Genomic DNA, 15,802 nt, shown 5'->3' on the forward strand with positions numbered 1-15,802 from the left:
TGTGCATGTAATTTATTTTGTTTGCTTCAAAAACACAAAATCTTACCAAGTATTTTTATAGTTTATAGTAGAAATATCTTAGCACATTTGAAATGAGACAAAATTAACTTACAAGTAACTTTACAAGGAGATATAGGAGCTTGTTTTAATTCAATAATTCCTTAATATTGATGAAAAAGTTATGAATAATATTCCAGTGGAACAAGACATGTTGACTTAAAATATGGAAAAAATTATGAAAAGGTTTAGTTACTGTCACATAATTTATAACTTGTGTTTTTTTAAATTAATTTTAAGGAATTATTTACTTAAGACAATTTCATATCTTGATGAAAAGTTACGTGTAAGTTAGTTTTGTCTTATTTCAAACGCACTAAGATATTTGCACTGGAAACTACACCAAACTTTTTGGTAGGATTTTGTGTTTTTGCAGTGAACTCACATATGAAGCCCTTCATTTTTTAAATTATTAGTATTATTATTAAGTGACTTAAATCTGGGGAAATTATCATCCCAGTTTTTAACAAAAGGCGCTGAGTTTGTGTACATAAACGCTGCCGTGTGTTTCTCAATAAGTGTTTGTTTATGTGATAAGGGGCTGGGCAGGTTAGTGTTCGCTCCATTTTTAGACCTGCCAGAGGTCAATGTGAGCGTTAATGTGCCAGCGTATGGAGCGGCCGCTCGCAGCCAACGACATCTGAGCCTCAGAGGAAATTTCCAAGATCATTTCAGGATTTTTGTTTTTCCAGTTTGGGAGCAAAACCTCCAGGGGAAGTAAGCAGTTTTAAGGTTGGTGCTTTTCATGCTGTCAGAGGTTTAAAGGTGGGTGAGGTAATGTTCAGTAAATGGCAGCATGATGCATTTGCTTGCTCTGCTCACTGGGTTAATCTGAGGTAGAGGTCAGCAACCTTCACCAAAGAGTCACTTCTGCAAAATTAAGTTTGTCCAGAGCCACAAAGTTACATCATCGCTTTAAAACAAAATCACAATTTGCTCTAAATACTTGTTATATGATTAAAATAAATAGCTATTAATTCTATTGTTATATTTTATAATGAATGAATGAAACATTTTGCAGAGCCAAAATGCATTTTCTTGAATTTTATACTCATGCAAAAAATAAAAAAGGAACAATTTGTGATTTAAACCATAAAATTGGACCAAGTATTTTTGGCCTAGGTAAAGTTCAAATATCTTATTACACTTGAAATAAGACAGAACTAATTTACATGTAACTTTTCAGCAAAATATATGAGTTTGCTTTCAATGAATAGTTCCTAAATATTAATTTAAAAGTTTATTATTATTCTTTATCAGTCAAGTCTAAGCAGTTTTATCTGTTTTGCTGACAAATTACACAAATCAGTCGCTTCTGTTTTTTGTGATTATGTGATCACGAAAATTCAAAATCAACAGATTATTACATTTTTTTTAATACTAAGTCTTTAAAACAAGTTTAAACGTTGTGTTTAAATTATGCTAACTCCCACCTGCAGGTGGCAGTATTTCTTACTTCTGCCGCATTTAATGTGAAGTTACAGTCCACACTCCAAGTAACAAAATGTCACATTACAAAATGTCGCTTAGTTGAAAACATTTAGAAACACAAAATTAGAGATTTTAAAGAATCACAAACACAATCATGAAATCTTGGAGAGACTGAACAATGTGAAAAGATGTTGATTATTACATTTTTATAAGTACTGATTGATTGCACAAAAATATGGTGAAATTTGGTGTAATTTTGGTCCCATTTCTAGTGCAGCTATCTTAGTACACTTGAATTCAGAGAAAACTAACTTTTAAGTAGCTTTTCAACAAGATATGATTTTGTTTTTAATTATTTAATATTGATGAAAAAGTGCTAGATCCACTGGGAGATTATTTCATTTATAAAATGGGAAAAATATCTTGTTATATGTGAAACAATCTGTCAGTGGAACTAGCAACTTTTCATGAATATTAAGGAATTACTGATTTAAAAAGCTCCTTTAACTTGCTGAAAAAGCTACTTATGAGTTAGTTTTGTCTTATTTCCAGTGTATTACGATATTTGTACTAGAAACTAGACAAATATTCGGTAAAAGTTTGTGTTTTTGAAGTATATCCATTTATTAATATTGTAACAGTTTATTAATGGGTGTTTTCTCTTTCAGCACATTGTTTATATGGCCTAAAATAAAAACGAATTTGACCCGCAGCTAGCTAGCGAGTGCTGCTAACTAGCTTTTTTACTATTATATATTTTTTGCACCCCGCCAAGGGGTCTTTTTGTGGCTCTACTGTCCATTATTTTTTGAAAGTAGGCTGACAGGAAAGAGGGAAGAAGACATGCGGCAAATGTCGCCGGTCCGGGAGTCGAACCCGCGACGGCCGCGTTAAGGACTCAAGGCCTCCAAACAGGCCCTCAGCCAACCAGCTAGCAAGTGCAGCTAACTAGCTAGCTAGTACGGTAATTTGGTTCCAGCTGCAGAAAACTATCCCATCATTTTATCGCCCGTTATGAATTATGACGAGTTGACACTTTCCATGCATGTTGCATGTTCTGCTGAGTGTGTGCGTGGGCGTGCGTGCGTGCGTGTGTGTGGGGGCGTGTGTGTGTGTGTGTGTGTGTGTGTATGTGTGTGATCATGACACCTGATAGTCGCAGCTACTGGATGTCTTTCTGGCTCTGCACATGTTTGGAGTCGTCTTTCTTCCTCTTGGCTTCGCAAAGCGCTGCCTTACTGTACATATCAATAACTGTCATTGCAGGATACATACAGAAAGTGACCCGCACTTTTCTTAAGGTCAGCTTTCACTTGTGTGGCTCTAAATTAACCACAGCCAGTTCGTCCAGACGGAGCATTAAACTGGGTTTATGTTTTATTCTTTGCACTGCAAAAACAGAAAACCTTAAGTATTTTTGCTCTAGTTTCCAGTGGAGATATGGTATTACACTTGAAATAAGACAAAACTAACTCACAACTGTCCAGCAAGAAATAGTTTTGTTTAAGTCAATAATTCCTTAATATTGCTTTTAAAAAGTATTACTTCCATTGGAAAAAATGGGGAAAATGTCTTGTTTTAAGTGAGATTTTCTGCACCTGGACCTAGCACTTAAAAAAAAAAAATTAGTAATAAGGAATTATTTACTTTACTTTTACTGGTGTTTTTATGAATGAGTGGTGTACAAACTTTTTCCCATGAGGGTCAAAGTCGTTAAGTTGATACTGCAAAAAAAAATAAATAAATTTTTAACAACTTAATAACTTTTGGGGCTTTTTTATCTTAGCTGCTCAGTAATAATCTAAATAATTTAAATGTTAGTAAAATAAACAACTTGAAAGCATTGAGGCCACAGAGATAGTTAATTTTTCCTTTTTTTTGTCAGTAATAAACTAAACCATATTAATTGTATTGAAATGAACACAATGGTTAGATTTTTGCAGTAAATGGATGTGTAAACTATTGTAGATACAAAAAAGGCTCAGAGTTTTTACATTTTTTGGGTTGATTGTTTTTTTATGTGAGAAATAACATTTGTTTTTGGGGGGTTTTTTTTAGAAAAAATGGGTAATTGTTTGTGGTTCTAGTTTTTCCAAAGTTAAGATGAATGCAAAAACCTCATTAATATGTTGAAATGTATTTATTGTACCTAATATTTTGTTAAGGAGATGTTATTTATCTGTAAAAAAAAAAAAAAAGTTGTGAAAGTGTCCATCCACACCAAATTTGCTCAATTTGGACCGCACATAATCCTTCAGAGGGCCTCAAATGGCCCCCGGGCCACAGTTTGAACACCCCTTCTGTAAAGGGACTGTCATCAAACTAAATGAACTGAGCTGTAATTTAGTTTGTAGGTTTCTGCTGCCATCCTGTTTGGTGCATTCATGCGTTCCTCATCATCTGCAGCTGTCATGGCTCCCAGTTTGCGTCAGGCCTACCGAAGAAGATGGTGGATGGCGGTCACGTCCATCGTAGAGAACCTCTTCTTCTCTGCCGTCCTGCTGGGTTGGGCCTCGCTCCTCATCATGCTGAAGGACGAGGGCTTCTATTCGCACCTCTGCGTAGGTAAATGCTCTGACATCTACAAAGACATGCAGGAACTAATCACGATGTATGTTAGCTTCTGAACTTAAAGAGATTAACAAAAGATTCCCTGTGCATTAGCATTTTGAACATTTTGGTAATCCTTATATCCGAGATTAGCAAATATTAATAACGTCTAAAAACAGTAAAATTTCTAATTAACCAAGAACAAAATTTGATAAAAAGTTTCCTGCATCTTTCATGCGCAAACGACATTTTTAAGGTGGAAACAACTAAATTTAATTTCCCTTTGGGATCAAATAAGTATTTTTGAAATTGAATTTGAATCGACCACCAGCCAATTACAAAGCGATTGTTCACAGCCAATCAGAGTATTCCTTGGACGGAAAAGAACCAATCACAATCACCAAATCAAAACAGTGCAGGAGGTGGAAGAAAACACCAAGCAAAACAGTAGTGTGTAAAAAAGCACTGCAAAAACACAAAATCTCACAAACTACTTTTAGTTTCTAGTGCAAATATCTTAATAGTTTCGAAATAAGAAAAAGCTAAGTTATGAGTAACTTTTTAGCAATAAATATGAGCTTGTTTTAAGTAAATAGTTGCTACTACATGCGAAAAATGTTTTGTTATAAGTAAAATAATCTGCCAGCTAGTAGAACTGGTATGTATTCATCAATATTAAGGAATCATTTACTTAAAACAAGCTTCTAAATCTTGCTGACAATTTAAAAAGTTAGTTTTGTCTTATTTCAGATGTTCTAAGATATTTGCACCAGTAACTAAACAAAAATACTTGGTAAAATGTGTTTTTGCAGTGCAATTACATTCATGTCATGACAGTCCTAAGTGAATAATAACCTGTCCTCAATAAATTCACTTAAATTAATTTAAGTGTATATTTAAATTTAGATTCATTTAAAGGTTGGTCTCACCATCAACCAATAATGAGTTAAGTTTTTTCAAATACTGTAGTTTGCATGCTTATTTAAGCAACGAAGATGTCTACAAGCTGGATTTCATATAATAAAACCACTTTTTCTGTTTCACCTGTTTCTGAGATAATAATCAATGGATTATCAGTTTAGATATTGACGAAGAGATCGGCTGAAAGTTGGATGTTTTCTTTCCAAACTGGCATTATCGGGTTCAGACCTGATCAACTTTGACCTTCAGCTTGCCCAACTACAAGCGTCTAAAATGCCCAAAAAAATTTCTCACCCCAAAATAAATCAGAGGACAGATAGGCCTCTTCTCGTCACTCGAGTCGGTGTTTTAAATTCTGATGAGCAGTTTCCCTTTGAATTAGTGAGGAAATGTTTCTAAATTAATGAGACATGGGATAAAAGTTGAGTTATTAGAGGTAAAAATGGACTGGTTTGGGCATTTCTGAAGTTTGAGCCCCAGTAAATTATTCTGATGTTCAGATTGGAAAACATCAGTGTAGCAACTTGGAGTAAAACATTATCACTTAAATTTTATAACCTAAAAGGAATATTTCTTACGTTTAAGGAGAAAATCTGATTATTAACAATGTTTGTATCAAAATTAAACAAAGATATGGGTTTTGTTTGTAATTAGCCTAAATTCAAAGCTTTCTTAACAGGTTGAGGTGCTTCTGTTCTTATTTCTAGAGTCGTAATTGCGAATTGTTTTTGGGTTTTTTTGTCTTTCTATCCAGAAAATGAAACTTTTGCCACAAACAAGAGTTTGGTGGAGGGCGGCAGATGGCCCAGCTGTGTGGAGCAGGAGGAGATGCTGAATCTCGGCTTCACCATCGGCTCGTTCTTCCTGAGCGCCGCCACGCTGCCTCTGGGAATCCTGATGGATAAATTCGGACCCCGACCGATCAGACTCATCGGCAGGTCTGACACCGCACTCATTTCTGATCAAAATGTTTCTGATTGTGAGTGCGACCGCTTTTTCAGATGAAAGAACTTTAACAGATTAAAACCTTATAAGAATTATTCTTTAATTAGACAAGAATTTTTACAAAATACTGTTTCAATAAGCTGGTTTGTTTACGCATTGAAACCTGATGGCAGGGCCAGCCGAAGCCTTTTTGGGGCCCTGAGCAGATTTTCATTCAGGGTCCCCCATGAATGATGTGTCATCATTTGGCTGCGATAGAAATAGCTGTGTTTCCATGTCAAAGGTGTGTAAATGTTTGGTGATATTGTGCTAAAGTAAAACAAAAAAACCCACACAATTGCGGTGTTTCCATTAAATAAGAAACGTAATTAAAATAACTCGTAAATACGTTTTTTCATGGGATAAGTCATTAAAAACATATCACTTCCTGTCATCTTCTTCATCATTTCCACCAGTAGTAACAGCTGGTTGTTGATCACTTGATGCAAAAAAAGTGTTTGCAGTTTTGCAAAATAAACTAATTTCAATACAGCCAAAAAATCTACCTGATCCTCACGCAAAAACTTACTGAAAAACCCTAACCCTTTCCATTAAACAAATTTATTTTCAAAATTCCACATTGCAAATATTTCAAGATCAATGGAAACGCAACTATTAATATAATTTGTAATTAACTTAAATTATACCAATTTTGTCATGGTGACCCTTAAAGAAGTAAGAAACTAACAAAAATACTTTAATTGATCTGCATTTTGAAATGCAAAGTGGTCTTTAAGTGCAGCATTTTGATTGAACTATCATCAGTGAGCAAACACTGAATTTAAAGTTTAATATATTTTGTTTTTAAATTCTGGAGCAGATCTATAAATGTTTAAAACTTGCAAAATATCACCAAATGACATTCAGATTACATCAAAGTAAACATCTATTAAAAAATAAACATTTAAATAATTGCAAAATATTAACAGAGAAATCAACATGGTAACACAAACACACACAATAAAACACGCAGTTGTGTATTAAAAGGTGTAAAGAATAAACTGTTTAGTTACTGTGTACGCTCCATTAACTAAATATCAATGGAAAGGAAAATGGAAGGAAAAAATATAAATTAAAACTGACTTTTTTTACAACTCCACAATCACCTACAAAAATCAGAAGAAACAAGAACCAATAAAATGAATTATTTATCATATATCCATATATCATATATACATATATCAAACTGAGAAACATTCCTTAAATATTAATAACATAATTTCCACTTAAATATTCCCAGAATAATGTTTGACATTTCCTCTTCTATGTTAAGCTGATGATTATCTTATCATTTTACTTTGACTAGGCCGTTCTTTATTCACAGTATTTAGTGGAATACCACCAACCAGACACTGCAGGAGCATTAAGAATAAAACAAATATTTGTTTTTCTAATAATTCAAATGGGATTTTTGCTTGTTTAGTGTGATATTCAATGTTTGTGTTTCAGTTCCTGTTTCGCAGCGTCTTGTGCAATGATGGCTGCCGCTGCGTACGACCCTGAAGGTGAGGCGACAAACCTACATTTAAAGATTAAGTTTTAGCTGCTAGCTTGACTTACTCCACTTTTTTTTCTTTTTTTTTTTACATAACTAGTTGTTGATACATGGATAAGTTATATTTGGTTGAAAAAAGTCCTTAACAAAATTAAATTGTGGCTGCAATGTGTTTCTTTTTTTTTATCAGCACTGTCTGTCCTCATTTTCTTCGCTGTTTCCTTCAACGGTTTTGGAGGAATCTGCTTGACCTTCACATCACTCACAGTGAGATTCACACCCACACCCACACACCCCTACACACACATGAACACACACACAATGCTGAAGTTAGATATGTGGGACAATAAGACAAAATTAACTTACAAGTGACTTTTCAGCCAGATATAGGAGCTTGTTTTAAGTCAATAATTACATAATATTGATTTTAATTAAGTACTACTTCCACTGGCAGCTTATTTCACTTAATACCAAACATTTTTCCCATGTTATAATATAACAAGACGTGTAACTTAAAATATTTTAAAATTATCTTGTTCCACTGACAGATTATTATTTACAACTGGAACTTTTTCATCAATATTAAGAATTTATTGACCTAAAATGAGCTTCTATATCTTACTGAAAAGTTACTTCAAATTTAGTTTTGTCTTATTCTAAATGTACTAAAATATCTGCACTAGAAAATAGATCAAAAATATTTGGTTAGATTTTATGTTAGTGCAGTGCATAACATCTTAATCTGCAATGGATCTGAATAATTTGGGGTATTTACACCTTTGGCTAAATAGTAAGATTTAACTAAGTATAGTGTTGTCATTGTTAGTCCTTAGCTTGTAGAAACAGCATACAAGATAAACTGTGTGTGTGGGGTGTGTGTGTGTGTGTCGGTGGGTGTGTGTGTGTGTGGGGTGTGTGTGTGTGGGTGTGGGTGTGTGTGTGTGTGTGTGTGGGGGTGGGGGTGTGTGTGTGGGAGGGGTGTGTGTGGGCGTGGGTGTGTGGGTGTGTGGGTGTGGGTGCGTGGGCGTGTGTGTGTGTGTGTGGGTGTGTATGTTTGTTTCACCTCAGTAAACTTTTATTCCAACTATAGACACAGCTGTAATGTTGCCAGTACCACAAGACACTGCATGCGGTTCCCGTCATAATCAATCATCCATTTTGGACATGAATATTAAAGGAATTGCAGCAACAGGTGTATGGAACTAAATTAGGGTCATAAAGTTTGTTGAAAAGAAAAAATTGTCTGAAACTGGAGAAAAAGATGTTGAATCTGAAAAGTAGTTTTATCAGTTTCAAATCCTTTTTCTAATTTCAAATTTCTGTTTTTAATTTGAAACTTTTTTACAGTTCCAAATCTTTCAGTTTCAAATTGTTTTCAGTTTCAAAATAATGTTTCAGTTTTTCTTTTGTATAAATGTTATGACCCCAAGTTAGCACCATACAAGTGGAGCGAACCGAAATAACTCGACACCCAACATTAAAGTTAATATAGTAGCAGGTTTTTACAGTGATTTCTGTTTTTGCTTTTTCTAAATTTTCACTTGCTGAAGTGGTTTGATAATCTATGAATACAGAAATGGCCACAAACATTACAAGGGTGTCGAAAGAATACTTTATAAAAACTCAAATGGTAAAGTGGGAAAGTAAAATGGTGAACTGGAGATGGGCCATGAGCTACTCACACACACCCAGAAAGTCCACAGATTCTCACACACAGCAGGACAGAAAGGACAGGCCATGTTTTGGGACTTCTCCAGGTCAGATGATGACAGGCAAAAGCAGCAGGGTGGGTCAACTAGGCAGGTTTCTGATTGGCTGAGAGGCTGCATGGGAATTTAGACCAAGTGGAACTGGATCTGGTGCTTCCAAAACTAGCACCCCCACACACACCCACTCACACACCACAAACGGTGCCCTACATAGTCAGAAAATGCTCACATGGACCGGCACACATTTAATTGAAAGGTTGACTGAAGTAGATTCTGATCGGGTTAAAAACTGTACCGCCTCCTGCTGACGGCACCCCTACATTACAGCCAAGAAATGGAAAGTGGAAATTCACATTTTTATGCTTTTATGGGTCTCAGCTGCTTCTAAAACAGCCGAAGTGCTTCAACAAAAAACTCCAGACGTTTTTTGGTGTCTGGGAAATTATCCGTTTCAAAAACTTCCCGACAGTTAAGTCACATTCCATGGGCGCTTCGCCGTTACCTAGCAACCCAGACCCGTTACCTAGCAACGCAAGCCGGAACACGGAGCGCTAAATAATAAAACATAATCTAACGAAGCTTCGAAGCAGATACATTTTCCTCGAGGAATTTTAATAATCGAGGTACTCGAATCACTCGAGGAGTCGTGTCAGCCCTAATATTGACTAACTGACTAAAGTGTCACAACAAGCATTTCTAATGGCTGATATTATTTAAAAACCAGCAGTTTTTCTTTTTTGTCACTTTAATTTATCCTTTTCTTACAGCTGCCTAACATGTTTGGAAACGTACGTTCGACCATCCTTTCCCTGATGATTGGCTCCTACGCTTCTTCAGCAGTCACCTTCCTGGGAATCAAGGTGTGCACTCACCCGCAAGTGAAAAAGATCAGATGTTTGGGATTGTGAATGCATCAAAGAAAGAAAATGAAAATGTATCAAGTGTTTGAAAAAAAAAAAATTACACTTAAAGGAGGGGTAATTAATGTCAAGGATGATAATAGAGGGCAACCTCAAAAATATCAGGTGTCATATTAGCTTTACTGTTTGGTGAATTATTTTAATCCATTTCTACATCTCTTTATATTTTTCCATAATTTTCCTCCTAATTCCCATCAGTTGATTTATGACCTTGGTGTGTCGTTCCGGCTCATCATGTGGGTGTGGACGGGTTTGGCCTGCATAGTCATCCTCAACTGCTTCCTGAACTGGCCGGGTGAATCCTTCCCAGCTCCAGAAGACACCAGATACACGTCAGTAACAACAACAACAACAACAACAACAACAACAACAATAATAATAATAATAATAATAATAATACACTTTCTATACTCTGTCTACATCTTTTTGATCTTCTCTTGGCAGTAAAACGATGAGAATTAATGGGGTTGTGACAGAGGACAGGATGACCGGGGACAGGTACATCACCAATGTGATGATCATGGAGGACACAGTGAGTCCCAAACCACAAGAATCTGAAAAGAGACACTCCGAAAGCGCCTCTAATGGTAAATACAGCTTTGTTATGAGCTATCCAGATCTGATCATTCATAAGGATCTGTTGGCATTGTGATTGGTAAAAGTATCATTCAAAGGTCTTTGTAAGACTCCAACTCCACACAAACCATGGCTGGCTGCATTAGCTCCATTTACATTCACCATAAAAATGCAAGCATTGAAATTACAAAAATAAATCTACTGTAATTTCTACCAGCTGCAGTTCCAATCTGTCAGTCCGTGTGCTCTCCCATCTTCCTGTGGAGCGTCCTGGTCATGGCAATCACTCAGCTCAGGCTGATCTTCTTCATGGGAGCCATGAATAAGATGATCGAGTTCCTGGTCACTCATGGCGACCCCAACCGTAAGCATAAAATATAGGCCTACACAAAACCATTTATTAGAGATGTTGAGTTTAACTTTTACACTTGCTGTTCTGTCTTCCAGCCGGGTTGGAGCTACGGAAGGAGGCGGAGGACCAAGGTACCTATCAGGAACATCCTGAGCCTCCAGTCAACATTGTATTTTCACATATTTGAACTGATTTCACTCTGGCTGTCTTCTCCAGTGTCTTTCTACTCGTCCATCTTTGGTACGATGCAGCTTCTGTGTCTGGTGACGTGTCCTATGATCGGCTACATCATGGACTGGAGGATGAAGGAGTGTGAAGAGGAACATGTAAACATATCAACAAGCAAAAGGTAGGAAAACGTTTGGACTTTATTGAGGCTGATGAGATTCAACAGCAAGTGGGGTGAATACTCCAAACCAGGGGAACGCCATGGGAACCATGTTACATCGGCACAAACTTGTTATACTTGTTTCCTCAGCAACTCATCGCCCCCAAAGAGAGACAGAAAGATCCAAAAACTGAGCAATGCCATCAGAGCCTTCATTTTCACCAACTTCCTACTGGTCATGTTTGGAGTTATTTCCTTGATTGACAACTTGCCCATACAGGTCAGGAAAAATGTTGCACTAGAATATGAACTGAAAGCTCCTTCGGTCATTTTTCAGTTCACCATTATAACATTTTAAGACAGAATGTTGTGCTCTTGAGGGCTGATGTCCTGCTACTTCTAGACAAATCAAAAAGCTGAACTGCCTCTTCATCATGTTGCCATGTCCTGCGATATCCTGTATTGTGCCGTTTGTAAAGTTACACAGTCAAAAATTAACATAAATAGTTTGGGGCTTCATTTTTCACAATCCCATTTTGTCATGTCATTCATACATTTATAAATGTCACAGTTCCAAACTCACTACTTAATTATCAAGCTAACTATTTAGCTCCAAAGATATTTAGTGAACAATAGCTTCAAACTAGATATCTAGATATTAAGTTAAAGATTTAACTGCAAACTAAATATTTATCTAGCAAGCTAAATGTTCAAGCTAAATATTTAGTTAATGAGCTAGCTTCAAACTAGTTATCAAGCTAGATATTTAGCTCCAAGAGTATTTAGTTAGCAAATTAGTTTCAAAGTAAATATTTAGTTAGCAAGCTAGTTAATTTGGAACTGTGACATGAATGAAAAACATGGTGAAAATATGTCTTTGATAAATGAATCCTCTTGTTTCTCTCATAAGAGGCTAAAAAACAAAATTATTCCTATTAATCCTTGACTGTGTAATTTACAAACGACGCCCCAAAGTCTGTTTATTGAAGTGATTCCACATTTCAAAGCTGCAGGACACTGAGCCTTGATGACTGGAGTTTGAGATCTCTGGTGTCACATGTTATGTTTTCATTTGCTTTCGTTGTTACAGCAAAAAATAAAATCTTGGACATTTTTAATGCAGATAAAAAGCAAATACCGACAGTCCTGTAACATGTGTCCTGCTCTCTGTTTTGTTCTTTCACAGGTGTTGTCCTTTGCTCTTCATACCGTTGTTAGGGGATTTATCCACTCCTGCTGTGGAGGCCTCTATGCAGCAGTGTGAGTGACGCAATGAAATGATGTTTTAAAATCCTTTAGACTTGCTACTAATTCATTCAAAGATGATGAAATGATAACAGAAAGATGCAGCTTTCCCTCTCTGAAGGTTCAGGTCAGAGTCTGGGTGTGATCTGTGTTGCCTTTGCAATCCCAAAGGCAACACAGATCAGTTTAGCTTGTTGTAGCTCTATAAATAAACGTTTTCTTTCCTCACTCACCACAGTCATCACCACCTACAATAACATTTTAATTATATGAGTTGCAACAACATTTAGTCTCCCTTTGAGCTCAATATATTACTTTTGAATTGAATCAACAGCAGGGGTGAACCTGCTTTATAGTATTTTATTTATTTATTTATTTTTTATAATTCCCTTTCCCAGATCTTGAATTGTTTGCTAAAATTTTCATTCTTCTTCACCACCACCAAGGAACCAACATCTGACTATTGTCCAGTTTTTCTTTTTTTATTATTTATTTTTATCCTAATTGTAGTCAAATATCTTTAAGGATGCCACATTTCTCTCATTTCCGCTCTCCTTTCATCCAGGTATCCAGCGAACCACTTTGGGACTCTAACGGGCTTCCAGTCAACAATCAGTGCAGCGTTCGCCTTGCTCCAGCAGCCGCTCTTCATACTGATGGTGGGGTACCTCGGCGGAAACCCTTACTGGGTAAGGTGCTCTCACAGACGGACACCACCCACAAGTGCTCAAGTTTATTTGTACAGCATATTTCAGCGAGAAGGCATTTCAAAGTGTTTTACGCCATAAAAATGTAATACAGTAACCAATTAAGAAACAAGCAATAAACATTACATTTTGCCAAGCAAATGTACATCAAATATTTTAATCAAGGTTCCAGCTATTATGGATCAAAAGGAGCTTTACACACGAGGGTTTTTAGTCTGGACTTAAAGAAACCGAGTGTTTCTGTTGTTTTGCAGTTTTCTGAATGTTTTCTTTAGATTTGTGGTACATAGAAGCTGAATGCTGCTTCTCCATGTTTGGTAGATCTGAGTCTTCTGGAAGGTTGAAACAACCACAGCAGATCTTTAATACATTTTCTGACTTACAAGCTAACAAAAGTATTTTAAAGTCTGTTTTCTGAGCTACAGGGAGCCTCTGTAGGGACTCTATAACCGGGATGATGTGCTCTATCTTCCTGGTTTTAGTCAGAACACCAGCAGCGGCGTTCTGGATCTGATTGGTTTTTTAGGCAGACCTGTAAAGACACTGTTGCAGTAATCAATGCGACTAAAGATAAACATATGGATGAGTTTCTCTAGATCTTGCTGAGACATTAGTTCTCTAGTCCTGGAAATGTTCTTCAGGTGATAGATGGCTGACTTTGTACCCGTCTTTATGTGTCTCTGAAGGTTCAGGTCAGAGTCTGTGTGTAGATTTCAGACCTGATCGCTAGTTTCTAGCTGTAATAACCGAAGATGTGTGTTGACTCTAGATGATTCCTCTTTAGGTCCAAAGATAATAACTTCAGTTTGTTTCTGTTCATCTTGAGAAAGTTGTGGCACATCCACATATTTATTTGTTCTAAGCATCTGTTCAGTTCTTTAATGATGACATTGTAATGTAGAGCTGTGTGTCATCTCTGTAGCTTATTTCTGTTTTTTACCTGAGCTAGCAGGAGCATGTAGATATTAATTATCAGGGGTCCCAGTATTTAACCTTGTGGTACCCCACAAGTGATTTCTGTCCTTTCCATTGAGACGTTATCTATTGACACAAAGACGTCTCTGTTCTGTAGGTAAGAATTGAACCAATTAAGTATTGGACTAGAGAGTTCCAGTCACTCAATCATATATTGTGGTCAACATTGTCAAACATCCCCGAGCTTGTAGAGAGAACTCACTTTTACTTTCTTACTGCAGATCAACATTGGCCTTCTCATCTTCTCCATGGTCGGCTTCCTGTTACCATGTTATCTCTTCTATCACCGGAGAGGCCTAATCAGAGAGAAGGCGCAGCTAGATGTGATCGCTGCCCGCCAGTCTGAGAAGGAGAACAAAGATCTTATCCAGTCAGACTGTGAAGACGAGGGGTCTTCAAAATATGGAAACATACTCAATGGGCATACTGGTTAACTGGTTATAATGACATGGTCACTTATTGTCAGCAATGTTATTATTTTGACTATGACTTATGTGTTTTTGAAAAAAAAAAACATTAGTCCTAAAGATAAATGCCCAACAAAATAAGCAAAACCGAGATTCCAGCTCAAAAATGCGCTCTTCATTAGGGCTGGGCGATATGGCTGAAAATAAAAACACGCTATAATCGTTTCATATCAGTCTAAATCAATAATTATTGCTTAGTTTTTTGTTTTAAATATCTGAAATACTACCAAACCAGTGATGTGACCTTTCTTGTTTTATTCACAGTTTCCATCCACGCCGAACATTTAAACTGCTGCTGGGCATGTTACTCAACAGGTTGTTGCTAGGTAACTGCAAGTTACCCAGCATACTGTTGCTAGGTAACCATAGGGTGAGTGAGTTAGTTGATTCCACTAACTTTGCTTAACTAGCAGTGAGAGGTTGAGCAGCCAAAGCCTTTCCTCTGCCTACATCTCCCAGAATGCCGTGCGGTTCTGGACCAGAGTTCCACGAATATTTTATTAAACAATTTATCACTGATTTATTGTCTCTTAATAGAACTACAATAATTCTGAAACCTAAAATTGTTTGCATTTTGCATTTTAATTCACGTCAAAATTAGGGAGATAAATTGATTTTATCGATTAATCAAATTTTCTGGTTTTGGAGAATTAATTTTTGGACAATTTGGATTTTTCTTTTTCACCAGCGCATTCATAAACCAGAGGGATGTTAGCTGTCACCAAGAATCACCTTGTATTTTTTCTTCATTACAAATTTGGAGAAAAAAAAAAAGCTGAGGGACCATTATGGCAGAACTACATCCTTTTCTGTCATTGTTTTCTTTTTTTGTTGTTGCTGACCGCATCCATTGTTGTCACTAATTATGTTATATTTAAAACTAGGCTTTCTAGGATTTTGTGTGTAAAGTAGTACCGCTGTGTATTTTGTATTATTGAAGCCAAATGTATAAATATTGATGTGCAAATGCTCCAACATCACTGACTGGGACAATTTAAAAAAAAAAGATTATCCCAGGACTACAAGAAAATTAAAAGTCATCACAAACAATTTACTCAAGATAATAAAGCATTTATTACACTGAA

At 36.3% G+C, this 15,802-nt stretch overlaps 1 protein-coding gene across 2 annotated transcripts; it reads left to right on the forward strand.

Moving 5' to 3' along the window:
* The first annotated feature begins 638 nt into the window (after nucleotides 1-638).
* Nucleotides 639-15,802, forward strand: slc43a1b (solute carrier family 43 member 1b). Of its 2 annotated transcripts, none has more exons than XM_032561865.1 (15): nucleotides 639-789; nucleotides 3,895-4,053; nucleotides 5,714-5,897; nucleotides 7,393-7,448; nucleotides 7,629-7,705; nucleotides 9,915-10,007; nucleotides 10,266-10,399; nucleotides 10,512-10,654; nucleotides 10,861-11,007; nucleotides 11,091-11,126; nucleotides 11,212-11,344; nucleotides 11,474-11,603; nucleotides 12,510-12,583; nucleotides 13,134-13,257; nucleotides 14,472-15,802. In XM_032561865.1, the coding sequence occupies exons 2-15, from the start codon at nucleotides 3,900-3,902 to the stop codon at nucleotides 14,682-14,684; spliced, it is 1,698 nt and encodes a 565-aa protein (XP_032417756.1). In that variant the 5' UTR covers nucleotides 639-789; nucleotides 3,895-3,899; the 3' UTR covers nucleotides 14,685-15,802. The 2 variants fall into 2 exon arrangements, with proteins under 2 accessions (XP_032417756.1, XP_032417755.1); XM_032561864.1 differs by having other exon boundaries at nucleotides 639-774; nucleotides 14,472-14,684.

This window comes from Xiphophorus hellerii, chromosome 5 (genome assembly GCF_003331165.1).
Source record: "Xiphophorus hellerii strain 12219 chromosome 5, Xiphophorus_hellerii-4.1, whole genome shotgun sequence".
NCBI classification, from domain to species: domain Eukaryota; kingdom Metazoa; phylum Chordata; class Actinopteri; order Cyprinodontiformes; family Poeciliidae; genus Xiphophorus; species Xiphophorus hellerii.